Genomic DNA, 19,102 nt, shown 5'->3' on the forward strand with positions numbered 1-19,102 from the left:
AGAGAAGTCTAAATACATTATATTTAATCTTTTTGTTTCAAAACCATAGGCCAGATGAAAACAAAGATCCAAATATGAAAGATCCAAATATGCAAGATCTTGAATGTAGGTTGCTGCATTCAATGCAGCATTTTGGGGGAAAATATTTCTCTTAATTCTAGATAAAATAGTAAAAGCATTAATCTCATGTAAAGAAAACAGTTTAAAGACCTAGAACTAGTGCAAATTGGAAAACATCACAAAACTGGCTAACAGATGACACTATTCTCCTTAAGTATTTTTATTTTGTAAATAAATGGACATTTTTACATACTAGTGTACTTTATAATTTAGTTTTGAGGTAGCAACTTCTATAAGTCTTTCTTTAATTTCCTAGGCCCATATATCTAAAGGTGTGTGTGTGTGTGTGTGTGTGTGTGTGTGTGTGTGTGTGTGTGAGAGAGAGAGAGAGAGAGAGAGAGAGAGAGAGAGAGAGAGAGAGAGAGAAAGAAAGAAAAAGGAAAGAGAGAGAGGGAGGGAGGTACACATGGAACAGCATAAGGCAGAAGTGAATAATGGACAAAAGAGATGGGTATTTATCTCTTGAACTGAAATATACCATCTGTAGTTCTAATACATGGGAACATACTTCTCATTAAAACCACCTTTGAAGTAAAATCATTTGTAATGCTTACCCACAAACTTTTGTGGAGTGGAGCTTTTACGTTTTCCCATATTCCCTGTGAGCTTCTCTATGACAGCAGGTCTCTCAAAAGGCACCAGAGAAATATTGTTGTCCATAATAGGCTCTTGTTCCTTACAATCTTCCATAGGAGGTACTATGTAAAACCATACAAAAAATGCAATCTGATAATTTCTTCAACATTTTAAAAAGATACAAAGCTGGATTTGCCATCTCAATATGTGTTAGATAAACATAAGCTAGTATGCTTGGATAAAAGTAGAAAGAATAACCTTTAGTGTTAAAGTACACTCTTTAATTTTACACACACACATACATACACACACACACACACACACACACACACAGAGGGGATTTGTTTTTATTCGAGTCGTTCTCAAATCAATGACAAACTGTTGGCCACTATTGGTGGCAAACATGTTCATCTTGTTTCTCATCTTACTCCTCTGAAAGTGTTTTTAACATTGATTAAAATCAATACCACTTTAAGACTGCACTATTCTCAAGGCTTTTGGAGTTTATTTTTCTAAAACAAATTAAGTCAACTTGTTTTGCAGGAAAGCTTAAACAGACACACAGAATAACAGCACGATATTTAACCAGGTTTTTTTTTTCACCCATGTATTTTCCTGCAGCAGATTTTCTATTGATGAGACAAGTGAGCTATTAGCCCTACTGGTAGTAGATAAATACCTGCACAAAGCAGCCTTCATGAAGGAGTTTCAATTCTGAACATGTCTATACACAGTAAACTGTGGCAGCTTTATGACTCTGATTTATTTTAAAAAGAGCTCTTCAGCAGGATAAAACATTCCATTTCCAAATTGGCATATTTGCTCACTAAACTGCTCTAACTCATTTGACATAAACTCTCCAAAGCTGCTCCCTCTGCATCACATTTGTCTAAGTTGCTAGGGGCTAATAGAGTAGTTCACAGATATTGACATTACATATTGACGTTCATAGTATAGAAAAAGGATTTAACAAAAGTTTTTGCATAGAAATACTGTCAAAGGATGTTTAAGGATAGAGTAACATCTGAGACAGATGAGATCAATGATTGAAGCCAGAGTTCACAGGAAAGACCATAACTTATTCTTGATTATTGTTACTTTCTCTAATTGTACCTGTGCCAGGACCGTTTGGGAGCCTACAGGATTCCTATTTTAGAATATGTTTACTTGTTCAGCATACACTGTAAAATGATTTATTCTGCTCCTTTCATTTGTAAAGGAGAGTTCTACTGTGTGAAACACAATACATTCTCATTTATAAGACCAGGCACTAAAGTAAAATGAGAAAGCAAGAGATGAAAGTCAAGAAAATCCAGTGAACCATTCAGGTGACCTACTTAATAACCAATACAGGTTGCTGATTTTGAAGAAATGAAAAATGGCAACAGAAAAATCTTTTCCTAATTTGGACATGTTTAAAGAAATCTATATCCAATCTAAATTTTGGGTTAACCTAGTATATTCTAGTGGGTAGACCAGAAGAATTTAATCTTCAACCTTATAAGATATGGCTACGATTGGCAAGAGATTCTGCAATTACTGGATGTTAATGTAAAAGGAGATTATGAGATTCAGGAAGAAAGAAATACTCAGGTCATTTTCTATACTGATATAATCCATGATGTTACCAAATGGAAAAAAATTATATCCCAAGATGTTACACGAAACATTATGTTCTCTTTAGCCAATACTAAAGTAAAAAGGAAAGCAAAGAAAGGCTGACCAAAAAATTCAAACAAGGGTGGCCAGGAGGATGGAATGGCAGTCGAGAATGGATGTGGTTGGAACCATTAGTTAGATACAGATTATTGTCAAAGTCTTAATTTTTGTTTTGGGTGGTGGATTCATAGGCAATTACTACATTATTTAACATAACTGTCAAGCTAAAAAACAGGCTATGTATGGACTGAAGATGAAAATATGTCACAAACTGGGATCCAAAATGAAAGAAGGAAAGAAAAAAAAAAGGTTTGTTGTTGTAAATTTTGTTAAAAAAACAGCAAAACTGGTTAACAGGGTTTGCCCCCAAATTGAATATAATAATTAGTTTTGAAATGAGTAGTCTAAAACTTGGCAGTTTTGCTCTAAGTCTAACCTTGAATTTTCATATTTGCACACATTTAACACTCAAAACGAAACCTGGGTGTGCGAACTGTCCCACACCACATCCACCTCAATTCAGATGATTTGTCCCAAGTTCAATGAAGCTCATGTGAACTGAAAACAATGACTTTGTCAGAGCTCTGGTCTTACTTCTATTTAACATCAGCCCTCCACATATCAAATATTGAACCTATTTCTACCATATCAGCAATAATAATAGTAACTGATATATACTATGTGCTAAGTACTGTTTTAAGACTGCATTAAATTATTTAATCTTTTCAATAACCCCCTTGAGATCAGTCCCATCTCCATTTTGCAGATGAGGGAACAAAAACCCAGAGACTCCTTGCTGTTTATATCTAGTTCATACGGAATATGTGAGTTGAACCTAGGTGGCCTGGCTCTAGAGCCTGGGCCCTTAGCCAGTACACTATACTATTTTTTTTTTGTTGAGATAATTAGACTGTTGACTTTTAATAAACAAGTTTGACATATTTTTAAGGTCTGCCATTGGGAAAAGATCTGATACATTTTCTCAATTACATAACTAATCTGAATGTTTTTTTTTTTTTTTTTTTCTTTCATGGGTCTGGGTGCAATGTTTGGGCTTGAAACAGAAAACAAGTTCTTAAGTTAACTCAATAATGCATCAGTCACATAGTGAGAGATTTATCTAGGCTAAGAAAATGCCAATAAGCTAATCTTACTTGTTAGAGCAAACTTCATAACCAGCTATTTCCTTGACCTTATTTTTGAAGTTATAGCCAAGAGGAAAATATGTTTGTAATTGCATTATTTCATTATCTCATCACATTTATAAATCTTAAAGACAGAAGCATCTAAGAGTGTTCCCAACATAGCCATGTTTACCAAACAATCCACTCAAATTCAAAATCCAAAAAGACAGTCTAGATTAGGTCACATGTCCACCCCCTGGCCAGGAAAGGGCAGGGAAGCTACGCTTATAGTCTTTTCATATAATAGGAGGACAGTTCTCTAAAGGAAAATGGAAGTTTCGTTATCAAAAGAAGAAGGAAGTTTTGTAGGGCAGGGAAAAATAATGGATGTCATCTATATTGTCACAGACTTTCTCCATGTTGCCAAATAAAAAAAAAAATCAGTTTATCTTATTTTCTTGATAACATCTGACAGTACTGGCTTGCTTTGAAATCACTCTTTCCATTATCCATTCTCTGCTCCTACTTATCTTCATGGCTCTTCTTTTTTTTTTTTTTTTTTTTTTTTCTTTTTTTCCTCCTGGTGTTTTCTTGGCTTTCTAGATGTCTCACTCTATAGTTACCCATATAACTTTAGAAAACATATTACTTCAGGTTACAACCTCTATAATGATGACTCCCAAATCTTTATTTCCTACCCAGACTTCTCTTGAGAATTTGAGATCTATATATTCAACTTCCTCCTAGACAGTTTCACTTGGCAGTCTCTCACAAGTGCCTAAAAGGTAATGTGTTCAAAAGCCGAAATCTCCATTTCTCACCCCATACTTTCTCCTATTTTTCCAATTTCCATCTACTTAGACAGCACCATTATCTACCTGATCATCCATGCTAAATATCTGTGACAAATACTAGATTTCTTCCTTTCACTCAGTCTCCTTTCCCTTCTCTCACCTCCTCCTAATATACATACATGGGTGTACTGTGTATTTTAGATTTTACATGTATAGTTGCTCTCAATTTCTAACTGTTTATGCCAGGCTACTAAGCCCCACTTGACCAATCAGGAGATTGTTGCAATGGTCTACTTGCTTCTCTCTTGACTCTTTTATCTCCTATATCTCTAGAAATAAAATGTGAATACAATAATATTTTTTAGGATAAAATACAAAATTCTTTGCTTAGCACAATAAGTCTTTGATATTCTGTTCACAGACTATTTCTCTGGCCTATCACCTTCCAATTTCTTTTGCCCGTACAAACTGGGCTCTAATTATACAGTTACTTGTTGGTCCTTAACTCTCCATGATCTTTTAGGCTGCTATATCTTCACACATGTTGTTCTCTCTGCACAAAAGACTCCTTTCATGGATGGCTGTGTTGTCTTTCAAATCTTCACTCAAACAAAACTTGCCCCAGAAATTTCTCTTGGACACCTTGTCTGGTTTAGACATCTATCCTACATGCCCCTGTAAAGCTTATCAGACTATTGTGTTGGTTTACTGGTCTATTTCTAACAGCAGTTGGTAAGTAACCATAGGGTACAGATTGCATTTTATTTGTGTCTCTAGTACCTTTTATGATATAAGACAAATACAATATTCAAGGTTTTTTTACTGAATGACTTTATGGAGGAAATAATGTTACCGGATGGAAACAAGTTGAAGGAACTTACTAGAGTTTACAGGTTCTCAATTATGTTCGCAGACTTGTAATAAAGAACTTCCCTTTCTCAAATAATTCAAAGCATAAACTTAATAATATATGTCCTTGCTTTAAAGCTAGCTATCTTTTGGTTCATGCTTTCATTTTTGTCTCCTGGCAAGGGGGAAAAAAGCTAATTACATACTTCACTTTTTAAAGCTTTTTTTTCAAGCTAAAGGGCCTTGAGAAATGAGCATAAAGATAATTTTCAAATAAGATAATCTGCCATAAAATTAATTATTATTATCTTATTTCCAAAACTACAAGTCATGAATTTTCTCCTTTTCCCTCAAAGTCAAAACTTCTTATTCTATCTCCAAAACATGTCTCTAGTGTTTCATCCAGTTCTCTTCTCCTGCTCCTGTCTTCTCATCTTTTCCTTGGCATTCTTAATTCCAGTCTCTCCTTGTCCCTCAGTCAGTCATATCTCCTATATTCTACACTGGTGACATTTTTCTTTACAAGAGAAAAATCAGATTACTCCAGTGGAATTCAAACATTGTATTAGCGTAAAAGGCTCCATTTTTGCATTGCAACCAATTATGTTAGACTTATTTCCTATCACTTCTTTAACTGCAACTATGTTCAATGTCCGGGAACCTGCGAATGTTCTTTTATACTTCCAAGTGTTAGCCTATGGCAAGTGCTCTGCCTGGAACGTACATTCTCTGTGAATCTAATTTGTGTGATTTTTCTCAACCTGATGTACAAATCAAACACTGCACATAAGATTTCTTTGTTTTCTCTAGACAGAGTTAGGTCAGCTCTGCATTTGTGCTCCTACAGAAGTATGTATATGTCTTTATTAGAGCATTTATTTCATTTTATTTATCTTCTTTTAAAAGTACATATTTCCTATCAGACTATAAATGTAAGAAAGAAATTGCATCCAGGTATCTTTATATCCCCAGAATGTTTCATAAAAATAGGCACATAGCAAGCCTTCAATAAATGTTTCCTGAATAAAGTGAAAGAGTGCCTCTTTGACTTCAGACATGTCCCTCCCTGGAAGAGCCAACATGGGAAGAACATGTTTTAGGAATGAGTGGCTAGGAGACATAACTATGTCAGATATGAACCAAAACAAAAGAATAATAATGAATTTCAAAGAGTTAATGGCAGCCACAATGATGGTAATGGCCACCCCTACCACTAAAAATAAGATAAAAAAAACAGACAAGATAAGCAGGATAGTAGGAGAGGGATGGGGATAAATATGAATTTCACCGTGGCTGTCTTTCAAAGGAGACACATGCCAAGCTATGTATATGAGACAAGGTTAATGATGAACTCTGAGAATATTCTGTCCATGTTTTTTTTTTTTTTTTTCCTCTTTTGGTCAGTTCCTACCCCATACACTCAATTCTGTATTAAGAATATTAACAAAAGGAAAAGGAGATTAAGGATAATCTCAAATTATTACTACAACATACCTAGAAGTACAGTATGAAATGGTACTAATATAACCTTAATGTTTAAAACTATATCCAACATGGTGGAAAAACTAGTATTTGGGCCTATAAATGATATCTAAACCTATGTCCTTCTTCCACTCTCACCATACACTTTGCCCCCTGCTCTACCCAGTACCTCAGTGTCTTTCCCACTTTCCCCATTCAGTTCCAGTTTTACAGCAACCTATAGAAGGCTTTTCACCGTCGAGGGCTAAGCAATCGGAGAAACGGAGGTTGAAGCTATAGCTGTTTAAATGTCTCCTCCCCTCCTCAAATACACCTGCTTAAATTTTTTTGTCAGCGCTTATTTTATAACTGGTTAATTTGCCAACGCATAGTTAAATGTTGACTATTTATGTACACTTTACCTTCCCATAACAACATAACCTGTTTTAGACGAGACTCTGTTTCTAATTCAGATGTGTGTGCAACAGAGTTTCACAAATAACTCAGTGAAAAATAAATTAATATAATTAACCCAATCCAATGTCAAAATTGCAATGAGAGAACATTATATGGAAAAATTAGTACCACAAGGTATCTTAAGTTTCGGCATGCCCTCAAGCCTCCATCAGTTACCCTGCCTCAAACCACCTCTAAAAACAATTTAAACAGAAACAGTGTGCTCAAGTAGGCAAACGAAACTTCAAATGCCTGTTAATGCTGATAAGTAACATAACTTTCTAGGGTATGGAACACTTAATATTTCTTAATATTTAATGCCCTGAAATCTAATAGTGAAAAGAATGGTTTATTTCACATCCAGTCCCACTTAATTCTCATACCATACATGTGATGCACACAGATGCCACACAGCCAGGCCAGGCTTACTGGACTCTGAGATTTAGCATTTTAAGTTCCATGCTCTGGACCCCATGTTACCCTCATAAGCCCAGGTGATGCAAGCTTGCACTATCAAATTTACTAAGACATAAAGCACAGACAGGTTTTTAAAACTGTTAATAATGATACAAAAATAAATGTACTCATTCTCAACAAATAGAATTATATAATTCTTTAGATTATATAAACTACCCTCAAGAAGAAATGCTTCACTTATTCAGGGTAACAAAGTAAATATTTTAAATTTCCAATTCAACAACAAATAATCACTTGCTGTCCAATAAACACAGTTCCACAGTATGTACTACATAAAATAACACAAAAAAACCCCACAAATAATCCTTGAGCTGTATATAAGTTGCTAAATAGATATTTACATTTTAAAAATGACTACAGCATTCCCCAATTATACTATTTGATATTGACTAAATCTTTTAAAATAAAAGATAGAAGTGCAACAATAAGACTTTCGTATGTACTTATATTAAGGATAAAATTAATCAGCATAAAAATATAATTAGGACAAAACAGATGCCCCATATCTAAAGAATTGAAATTTATAACTTTCCTTTGTAAGGCTGATATACAAACATTAATTTTTAAGTAACACAGAGTTATTAATTGATAAACCTTAGAAACTACCTTCCTACCTGCTATTGTATATTATGGAGATGAGGATGTTTTGCTTGGGTTCTGATTTTTGTGGAGGGAAGTGGGTGCCTAATTTTAATCTAGATTGCTCCCTATACTAGTAGGAAGCAAAATGAGTAATTCCCAAGATAAATCACAAAACTGATTAGAGAAAGATCAATTGTATCACTGATCAGTTACCAAGAGAAATGAAAATACACAACCAACCAACTCTTTTAGGAACCCTACAGACTTACATAGAACCATTTCTAACTACTTGGCACAGCCAATGAAAGAGAAAGAGTAAATGCTCTCTTCCTTTGGTGTACTCAAGGTCGGCTGCCATTATTATGTTAATTCAAACACATGTTATCAGAAATACTTTGGGAGTATCCTAAAAACTCACTATAGGTTGTTTGCCAAGGGTCCCAAAGCTCAACTCATTTCAAGTGCTTAAGAAGATAATCCCATGCAAAGTTAACGCGATCTAAAATTGTTTGAAAAAAAGAGTAAGATTTCATCTTCTTGCTTAAGGGTAGAGGAACTGTTTAACCCATAAAGAACTACAGAAGTAGTGAGGGGGAATGAAAATGGTGAATGCCATTTCTACCCACCATGGTGACTCATGACCTGCCCAGCAGCCTCCATGCTGACATTCTGGAGATAGTTGTGGCAGCGTTCCTTGTGCTCCTCCAGTGAACTGCGCTGCTTGTAGCTTCGTCCACAGTAGTTGCACTTGTGAGGTTTACCCACTGCAAAGAGAATGCGAGGTTAGCGTGCCAGCAGTCTCATCCAAAGCAAAATTAATATCTGACTTTTGATAGTGTGGAGGAAGCATTTATATGCCTTTCAGACTCAAATCTCTTCCTCCTCCACACTCTGATTTAGGCGAGAAAAGCTAATAAATTTCTAACAAGACTAAAAGCGAGCAAGAAGATAAGGTAGATCGTACCTTTGGAGATAGGGGAAATACTGAATCAAATTCATGCTCTGACTGTATCCTAGATCATGAAGGGCTGATGATCATTCTTCAAATTATCTGACTCGTAACACTAACATTTGCCCTTACACAATTCTCTCAGCTTTGACTCATTCAAAAGACAAATCATGAGTGTCCTAGATACATGGTAAGAATTTTTTTTTTTAATTTTTTTTGCAGGGGGAGGATAAAGACAGAAAATTTTTACTGAATAAAATAAAATGCAATATCTTGAATGTCATCGTATAGTGAAAAGATTATTCATGGGCACCAAGGAGACTAAAAAGAATTCAAGTGATGAGAAAAAGTAAAGATAAAAGCAGAGAGTTTCTCTTTTCTTTCCACCTTGGTAATAACTATTCATACATGCAAAACTTTGCAGAGGAGAAGTGTATTCTCCCACATCAGCCCTGTTCTTAGGTTACCAAGAACTAACCTACTAGGTGCTTTGAGTCAGAATTATTAACAGTAACCACTGAAGTCCCAATATATTTAGTTATACAATGATAGCAGCATTTTCTAATGCATTTCACATTCAGGAAATGAATTTTCTTAGTAACCAGAGAGCCGTATGTCAATATACCTGGTAAAATACTTCAATGCTCACATTAAAAAACAAACAAACAAAAAAAACTTTGATGAAGGAAAACACATTTATGGAAAGAGATATGTTTTAATGTATGTCAAGTCACAAGGATATCAGAGAGCACATTAATTCTTGGTTTTGAACGAATATAGGAAAAAACATAAAACACCAGCTGGTCTGTGCCAAAGCCCTCATCAGTAAAGCACAGTATGAATCAGGTCAGTGGCCCTCATCTGACATAGGAATCACTTTGTTTTGCCCAAAGGACAAACAGACCACTCTTTTTCATAGTCAAAGATAGTATCTCTAACTCCAGTCACCTTACAAACCCATGCTATGACGCTGGTCACAAGAGGAACTGAAATACTGTAACAAGGCAAGGTGTTCATAGCTGCATAGAAATTTCACTATACTGCTAAAACACACACACACACACACACACACACACACACACACACACACACAGAATTTTTTAAATTGTATTTGAGGTACACATAAAGTCACTTATTTCATGGTCATAATTTTTCAAAATGGTGTTAAATAAAAGCTATCCAAGGCAGGATTAGTCATTTCTAAAAATATGAGGCAAACTAACTTCTATTTTTCAGAACCAAGGATTTCTATACATTGAACCAAGGTATCTCTATATTGTGAAAAATCTTTATCGCTGTGTGAAAGCATTAAAAATTATAAGAAAATACTTTTAGTCAAAAACATTCATGTAAATAAAATATTTATACATAATTGCATTTTAAGATACAGGACTACATACTACAAAAAGCTTTTGTTTGCTATTACGGTTACTTAATTTGGTGGTTTCTTATTGCTGTTTCTCTAGAAACGGGTGAATTTGCACTGAACAAGTCTACCTGTAGCTCACTGTAAACTAGTTTCCTCATCTCTGTCTTACCCTTTGTCACTCCTATTGTATTGTGTCCTAGGATACTATGTTTTACTATGAACATATCAACCGACTATGCTTTCTTCCCCTTATTTATATAAGCAAACCTGAGACCTCTCAACTTAATTTAAACATAGTTCCCTTACTCCCCTTGGCTCACAATCCTTTAGGAACTTTTAACTCACCTGACAAGGAAGAAAAGACCGTATACTTTTTACTGTTTTTGAAACTCATTTTTTTTTACTAGCCTCATTTTTGAAGTCTATCCTATATCCTCCTTTACGTCAGCTTCTCCCATTTTGACATCTACTTTAAAACATCGCTCTTGGGGCACCTGGGTGGCACAGTTGGCTAAGCATCCAACTTCTGCTCAAGTCATGATCTCATTGTTTGTGAGTTCAAGCCCCACGTCGGGCTCTGTGCTGACAGCTCAGAGCCTGGAGCCTGCTTCAGATTCTGTCTCCCTCTCTCTCTGCCCCTCCCCTGCTCATGCTCTGTCTCTCTCTCTCAAAAATAAATAAACATTAAAAAATTTAAAAAAAAAATTGCTCTTTCCTCTTCATCCCAAGTTGAGCAAACTGTTCTAGAAGTATAACCTCAATTTCCCCAAATCTTGATCTGTGCTCTACTATAGCAATCCACATACTGGACAACATATGTTGGACTTTGATATCCTCTGTTTTATCTCTAAGACATGTACTCTGGGAATGCTCCACCTTGTCCCTCTGTCTCTCATCTAATACATATTGGAAAAAAGCCTATCATGTACAAACACTGTGATGACGCTGGAATGTAAAGTGGAGAACACTCTCTTGGTGCCTATCATCCTCATGCAACTGGTAGTCTGGTGAGGAAGGCAGACATTTAACAAATACATAAGCAATATCTTACAAATTGTGGTAGATTCAATGGAGCAGAACGGTGTGCTAGCATAATGTGGGGAGCCAAATTTAGTTGGATAAAGTTGGATAGGAAGGTCTGCCTGAGGTAGGAACACTTTGGCTGATAACTGAAGGAAAAGTAAAAGTGAATCAGATAATGGGGGTGGTGGAGCAGGGTCGAGGAGAGGCAGTGTTTGAGAAGTTCCAGGAACTGCTGTCGTCCTCGTGTTTGTTCTCATGTACTCAGCCCCTTCAAAGTCTAGATCATGTCCTTACTACTTTTTTGAAAATTATTTTCAAACATCATCAACAATCCTTGCCAGACCTAATGGCTCTACTAGCCCCTGAAGACCACTTCCCTCCTGTCACTCCTTTGGTATTTCTTAAAAATCAAGTTCACAGAAATATTGTTTACATTTACTCCCTCTATGATGAGTTAGTTCATCTGTATGCTTATAAACCATGAGTTAGTATGTAAAACATATACATTCATAGAAGACCAGTATTTTACATTTATTTTGATAAATATTAATACATTCTCACCATCTCAAACACTTCCATTCTGATATTACTAAAACATTTTTATAAAGTCATCAGTAGCCTCTAAATCACTAAAGCCAGTGGACTTTGATTCTAAATCTTCCTAATTTCTTGGCCACTATCAAACTTTCATGTGTCTTGAATCTCCTATTTGAGCTTCTGGGATTAGATTTTGTGTTTCCCCTCACTGGCTTCTCAATGACTCTTCCTACCTGGCAAATAGATATGTAACTTCAGATATTATTCTCACTATAATTAACAGTCTCCCTCTGTTCCCTCTAGGTGAAGCCCTCATTTCAATGAAATGTCCAAACTGTGCTTGGAATAATTTCCCATGTTTGTAACTAGCTACTGGTCATTTAAACCATTTTAGAATGATGTTGGTGAACCAAAAGATGGAGTTTTCTTTTCTGTGCAATCACAGCACTCTGTCCATACTCTGTTGATGCATTACTTATGATAATTGCATTCTAATTATCCATATGATATCTATTCATCTCCCTAGTCCAAAAAATGAGCTTTGTCCTAAAGGCAGAGATGGTGTTTTACTCAGTGCTTGAATTGATAGTGGTTGTGGTGGTTATTAAACATAGAAGACACTCAATATATATTTGCTGAGTAACTGCCCTTCAACCTCATACTATCAAATGCCTTTTGAGTATTGCCTCATGTATATTCCTCTGAAATCTAAAATTCAGCAAATTCAAAATTATCTTCCTCCACAAAATTACTTTTTTTTTAATGTTTATTTATTTTTGAGAGAGAGAGACAGAGTGTGATCGGGGGAGGGGCAGAGAGAGGGGGCGACAGAGAATCCCAAGCAGGCTCCTAGATGTCAGCACACAGCCTGATGCGGGGCTCGAACTCGTGAACCGGGAGATCATGACCTCAGCTGAAGTCAGACGCTTAAAAGACTGAGCCACTCAGGTGCCCCTCCACAAAATTACTTCTTTATTCTGACTGTTCTTTTGTGCCGCTGTTACCACTGTTTTAATAATCCAGACTCACAACAAGACAGCCCTTTTTGTTGCCTCCTACCTCTTTTCCCACATCCCAGTAATTGCTAAGTTCTATATACTCAACTCCTTTGATGTTTCTCAAGTTTATCCTTCTTTCTCATTCCCACAACCAATATGCAAGTTCCGTTCTTCATTATCACTAGCCTGGGCTGGCACAATAGACTTCAAACCAGCTGTTTTCTTGCATAATTATTTTAGTCCTCTCCTTAACAACATTTACTGACTCTTAACTTCTATTGAATAATTCCAAATATTCCAAATCCCTTTACCTGGCATTCAGTACCCTATACTAACTGGCCCTAAGTCATACATCCCATCTTCTACCCCAGGATCCAGCCAAAATCACCTGGAGCTTTTACACTTGAGTCTTAGTTCTTTCTGGAATGGCTTCATACAATTTGGCCCTCTTGAAATCCTATTCATCCTTCTATTCCCAACCTCCTTAAACCACATTCCATCTAAAAGTGATCTTTCCCACTAAAGAATTATAACTGTATTGGCCCTCATACCTAGGAAACATTTTATCATGTATTTGCGGTTATTTATATATACATTCATTTTGATCTCTCCCATGTTAGACTGTGACCTTCTTGAGAAACTAGAGCAGTGTCATATGTTTTTGTAACCTGCAACAAGTTTAGTATGGTGATTTGTTCACAGCAAGAATACATGGGGTTTTCATTAGTAACATCATTTCTTAACACTTTAAATATTTTTTTCTCACTGGCTTTCCTTAAATTTCCCTAAATTTCCAACTTTCAAAGCAGTGCATCTGTATAGAAAATATGAAAATTCACCAAAAATATTTGTAATTATACAATTTGGAGATGCTATCTTTAACATTTTTATCATTTTCTTGCATTTCTTCTTGTACATGCAAAGACACATTTTGTTAGGAAATCATGTCACTATACATTATATTTATACTCTGCTTATTTTAATGAATATGTCTTAAACATTTCTCTATGTTATGAAATAACAGTTGCTAAAGTGAGGTAACAGATTTTTCTTAGAGTATATAGAATTATGATAATGTTGAATTAGTTTGCTTAGCATTCTTAGTCCTTTTCTTATTTAATATTTCTCACTTTACTATCATTGTATATGCTCTTACTTGAAGAAATCAAATAGTACTAAAGGGCATTTACTGAGATACACAGACTCCCCTACCCCTCATCTAATAAAAATCTACTTTAATGTGCTCTTTTTGGAGTTTATTAGTTTGATGTTAGAACTTCTGGACTGATTCTTTAAATTTGTTCCCCTTTCCCCATGTCAAATATTTTGACTTTACCCTTTTGACAAAAAAAAAAAAATTCTCATCTTTTTCTTTGATTCTTTCTGCTAAATGTTTTCTAGCTATCATGCATTTTAATTTCTAAGAGCTCTTTCCTGTTTTCTTACTCTTTTTTTTTTTAAAAAATAGAATTCTTCTGTTTTTTCTTGGGCACAATAACTTCTCTCTCTGAGCATTTTCTCTCTTTAAATTTTCTTCCCTCTTTATATTGTCTGTTTTCTCTGAGCTTTTTTCTTTTTATGTTGATCTCTGTATTGGAGGACTTTCTTACATTAATGGTGCCTGAATATATATTGTTCTTTCATATTGAATAGTGAGGCACTAAAAAGCTAACTGGAAGTTCAGGAACCGTAGGTGAGGTTTATGAACTATTACAGTGTAACCTCCTTATTGTTAGACTCCCATGTCTTCTCTTTCAATTTCCTTAGAGAAGATGCCTCCAATTTCTAATCCCAAGGGTGATAGAAGCTGGCTGTCCGCATTTGGAAAGACAAGAAATGGGGCCACAAATCTAAATGTTCAACTGTGGTCTTTTGCATTAATCCTTTGTTTTTTCCCTTACCCTTTCCTTGTTCAGCAGCCCCTAAGCCTGAACATTTCCAATTCAACTTCTCCAAAAAATAAACATTTATTTTTCTGTAAGGGGGAGGAAGAGGATTAGCTGGCTGGCTGTACTGGATGAGAGTAACTCTATGGTCTAACAATTTTGTACACAGATTTTTAAATTCCTTTCTATTTACTCCACAGCTCCATCCCTGACTTCAGTAGTCCTGTTTTCTTCCACTTTTCAGGATTCTATGGTGCCAGTTAGCTTGCTACTCATCCCTTAATCCCCTCTATAATCACTAAAGGTTTTAGTCTGGTCTTCCTCTTACCACCTCTTCCTCTATCTGCTTTCCATCTTCCTCTTGGCTGCTATTCTGTCCTTTCTCATTGTCTTTGATCTTATGAGTTTAAATTTCTATAAATGTCTACTGTGATTTTCGTGGAGTTTTAAGGAGTAAGACATGTTGCTTTTCATTTCATCATGTTTAAACAGCAATATACAGTATCACTTTTATTGTTGGTATAGTATGGTTCCGTAAAGATGTATTGTAATTCTCTAACAACAACAACAAAAAAGGCATGATATATATTAGGAAAGCTTAGCCATCAAAAAAGTAATCACAGATTAGTAAAACAGGGAATTTGTGGAAACGTAAAATTGCATATCTCCTCTTTTCTACTGTTACTTATTTAAGTATTCTAACACAAAATCCCCTAAAAAATTTTTTTAATGTTTATTTTTGAGAGAGAGACAGAGACACAGCATGAGTGGGGGAGGGGCAGAAAGTGAGGGACACAGAATACAAAGCAGACTCCAGGCTCCCAGCTGTCAGCACAGAGCCCGATGTGGGGCTCGAACCCGTGAACTGTGAGATCATGACCCGAGCCGAAGTCAGATGCCCAACCAACTGAGCCACCCAGGTGGCCCCTCCCCTACCTATTTTCAAAGATATTTTAGCTTAACCATTTGCAATGGATCTCAAAATGAACCACAGGCTACCCATGTTAGAATTCCCTGGTGTGTTTGTTAAAATGCAGATTCTTGGGCACCATGCTGGGTCTAGAATTTCTGGGGGTGCCACCTGAAGGTCTGCATGTTTAACAAACTTCCTAAGTAACTGCTTTCATACTGAAGTTGGAAAACAGTGGTTTTATAGAAAATCATAAATCATCATGTTCTTTAAGTTTGGAGTTGAGTTAAAATTTCTTTTTAAGGTGAAGAATATTTTTTTTAACGTTACTATAACGATCTTAACTGTATTATCAAAGGAGTTGCAATTAACTTTGCTTTCTAAGAAGTTTTGGGACTAAAATCTGAAAACCCTTGGATGAGGCATCATTTTGTTACTGGTATTAATACCAAAAAAGAAGTATTTTGGTATCAAAATTTACTCCTGTATGTTGATTCCATATTTTGAGGACAATGATACAGTTTAAAGTAAACTTTACATCAATTCTCCTTCAAATAAACCTGTGTGTCTGAATTCTAAAATTCAAGAGGAAAAAGGTTCTATTGATCCATTTCTCCTAAATTGCAAATTGTGCTGCTGTCTTTTAAGAGGACTACATGATGTTATTTCACATTAGAAAAAGCAACATAGAAATTAATCATCTCTACTAATAAAAGACAAATGGTTTGCCAGGGTGTTGACTGTGGGAGTCTATCTTTCCCAATTTCCACAGCATGACATTAAGTGACAAAAGGAATATGTTGTCAGAACACAGCTAAAGCCATTAAGTCATCTTCTTTTCCCCCCAGCTATAACTTTGAAACAACTGGAGAAAAGACAAAGAGGACAGAAAGCAGTTGTTTTAGAGTTCTCACTTTCCTGACTTGATGAAGCAGGGCTCAATCTCATGGTAACAGTTTTTCACTGGCTCTTCTAAGCAACCATCTTCTTCACAAATAAAGACATGTTACTCCTGAATTCCGAGTTATAATACATGTAGATTTTTATTCTTAAAAATCAGCTTTACTGAGGTATAATTTACACAAAATAAAATCCACCCACTTTAAGTATACAATTCAAGGAGTTTGGAAGTATATACAGTTGTGTAACCAGCGCAATTAAACTATAAAACATGTCTGTCACTCCAAAAATTTCATCTTCCTCCTTAGCACCAAATCCCTTGGCAACCATTGATCTGCTTCTGTCACTACAGTTTTGCCTTTTTTCAGACTTCATATAAAACTGATTCATGCTGTATGTAGTCTTTTGTGTATGGTTTCTTCCATTCAGCATAATGATTCTGAGATTCACCCATGCTACTGCATGTATTGGTAGTTTATTTCCTTGCGTGAATGTACCACAGTTTGTTTATCCATTCACTAGTTTGGGCTGTGTCCAGTTTATGGCTATTAGGAATAAAGCTTCTACAAACATTTGCAAGCAAGTCTTTGTGCAGATTAATGTTTTCATTTCTCCTGGTTAAATACCTACAAGAGGGATTGCTGGGTCATATGGCAGGTATCTGATTGACTTTATAAGAAACCATTCATATGTTTTCCAAAAATGGCTGTATCACTGCATTTTCCACTACAAACATATTAGTTAATAACTGCTCTAACATCCATGCCTACACAGTATTGTTAGTTTTTCATTGTACCCATTCTAATAGGTAAGTAGTGATATTTTATGGTGCCTTTAATTTGTGTTGTTCTGTTGTCTCACAAGACTGATCTTTTCATGTGCCTATCTGACACTCATATATTTTCTTTGGTTTGCCACTGACACATTTTCTTTAAAGTATCTGTTCAAATCTTCTGCCACTTTGTTTTCTTGTGTTTTTATTATCGAGTTGTAAGAGTTGTTGACATATTCAGGGTACAAGTCTTTTATTAGATATTGTATATGCTTTGCAGATATTTTCTCTAAATATGTGGCTTGCCTTTTATTGGAGTTTCTTATGAAAAGTTTTTTTGATTTTGATGAAGTACAACTTATCAATATTTTATTTTATGCTTTAGTTTTTAAACATTCTGAGAGAGAGAGAGAACGAACAAGCAGGGGAGGGGCAGAGGGAGAGGGAGACAGAGAATCCTAAGTGGGCTCCATGCTCATCCAGAGCTCAATGCTGGGCTTGATCTTAAGATCATGAGATCATAACCTGAGCCAAAATTAAAATTCGGATATTCAACTGACTGAGCTACCCAGGAGCCCCTATTTTTTTTTTTATCCAAAAGATCTTTCACTAACCAAATATCACAATAATTTGCTCTTCTGTTTTCTTCTAGAAGTTGCATTTTAACTCTTACATTTAGGTCTGTGACTCATTTCAATTTAATCTGTGTATATATGCAAGGTAAAGCCTATGCCATTCTTTTTTTTTTTTCTTTCTTAGTATTTATTTATTTTGAGATACACAAAGTACAGAGGAGGAGCAGAAAGAGAGGTGGGGAGAGAGCAAGAATCCCAAGCAGGCTCCGTGCTGTCAGTCCTTAACCAACTGAGCCACCCAGGTGCCCCGCTATTCTTTTTAAAATATGGATATCCAAATGTTCTACCTCCATTTATAGAAAATATTATCTTTTCCTCCTTAAATTATCTTAATATCTTTGTTAAAAATCAATTGATCATATATTGGGAGTATATTTTTTGATTCTCTGTTCTATTTCATTCATCCCTATGTCTATCCATAAACCAAAAGAACAGATACTTATAATATAGTATTCAAATCAGGTAGTGTAAGTCACACACCTTTGCTTTTTCAAAATTATTTTGGCTGTTTTAGATCTTCTGCATTTCCAAACAAATTTTGGAATCAGTTTGTCAAATTCTACAAAAAAAGCCTGCTGGGATATTGATTGGGATTGTATTAAACTGTTAGTCTTAATTTCAGGAGAATTAATATTTTAACAGTATTGAATCATTTAAACCATGATCATACTACATCTTTCCATTTCTTTAGATCTTTTGTTTCCCTCAGCAATTTTTTTCTTGCATAAAATTACATAAATTTATCTCTAAATATTTCATAATTTATGAATTTTATTTATTTTGGATGCTATAGTAAATGACATGGCTTTCTAAATTTCAGTTTCCAATTTTCCATTACTAGCATATAGAAATAAATTTGATTACCTTATATTTATGTTGCTTCTTGCAATCTTAATGAAATCCCTCATTAGTTTTAATTTTGGGGGGATGAGTTCCTTGTTTTTCTTCTGTATAGGTGATTATATCATCTAAAACTAAACACAGGTTTACTTATTCCCATGCAATTTGTGTATCTTTACTTCTTT

General features: G+C 35.3%; 1 protein-coding gene across 14 annotated transcripts in view; it reads right to left on the reverse strand.

Moving 5' to 3' along the window:
- IKZF2 (IKAROS family zinc finger 2) overlaps positions 1 to 19,102 on the reverse strand; it is a 164,454-nt gene that overhangs the window by 13,589 nt on the left and 131,763 nt on the right. For all 14 annotated transcript variants that reach the window (XM_019838622.3, XM_019838617.3, XM_019838620.3 and 11 more), the window contains 2 exons: positions 8,725 to 8,862; positions 675 to 818 (listed from right to left, as the gene is read on the reverse strand). In XM_019838622.3, the coding sequence (XP_019694181.1) occupies positions 675 to 818; positions 8,725 to 8,862 (282 nt within the window). The remainder of the gene's footprint in view (positions 1 to 674; positions 819 to 8,724; positions 8,863 to 19,102) is intronic.

Source organism: Felis catus, chromosome C1, assembly GCF_018350175.1.
Source record: "Felis catus isolate Fca126 chromosome C1, F.catus_Fca126_mat1.0, whole genome shotgun sequence".
Classification (NCBI taxonomy): Eukaryota; Metazoa; Chordata; class Mammalia; order Carnivora; family Felidae; genus Felis; species Felis catus.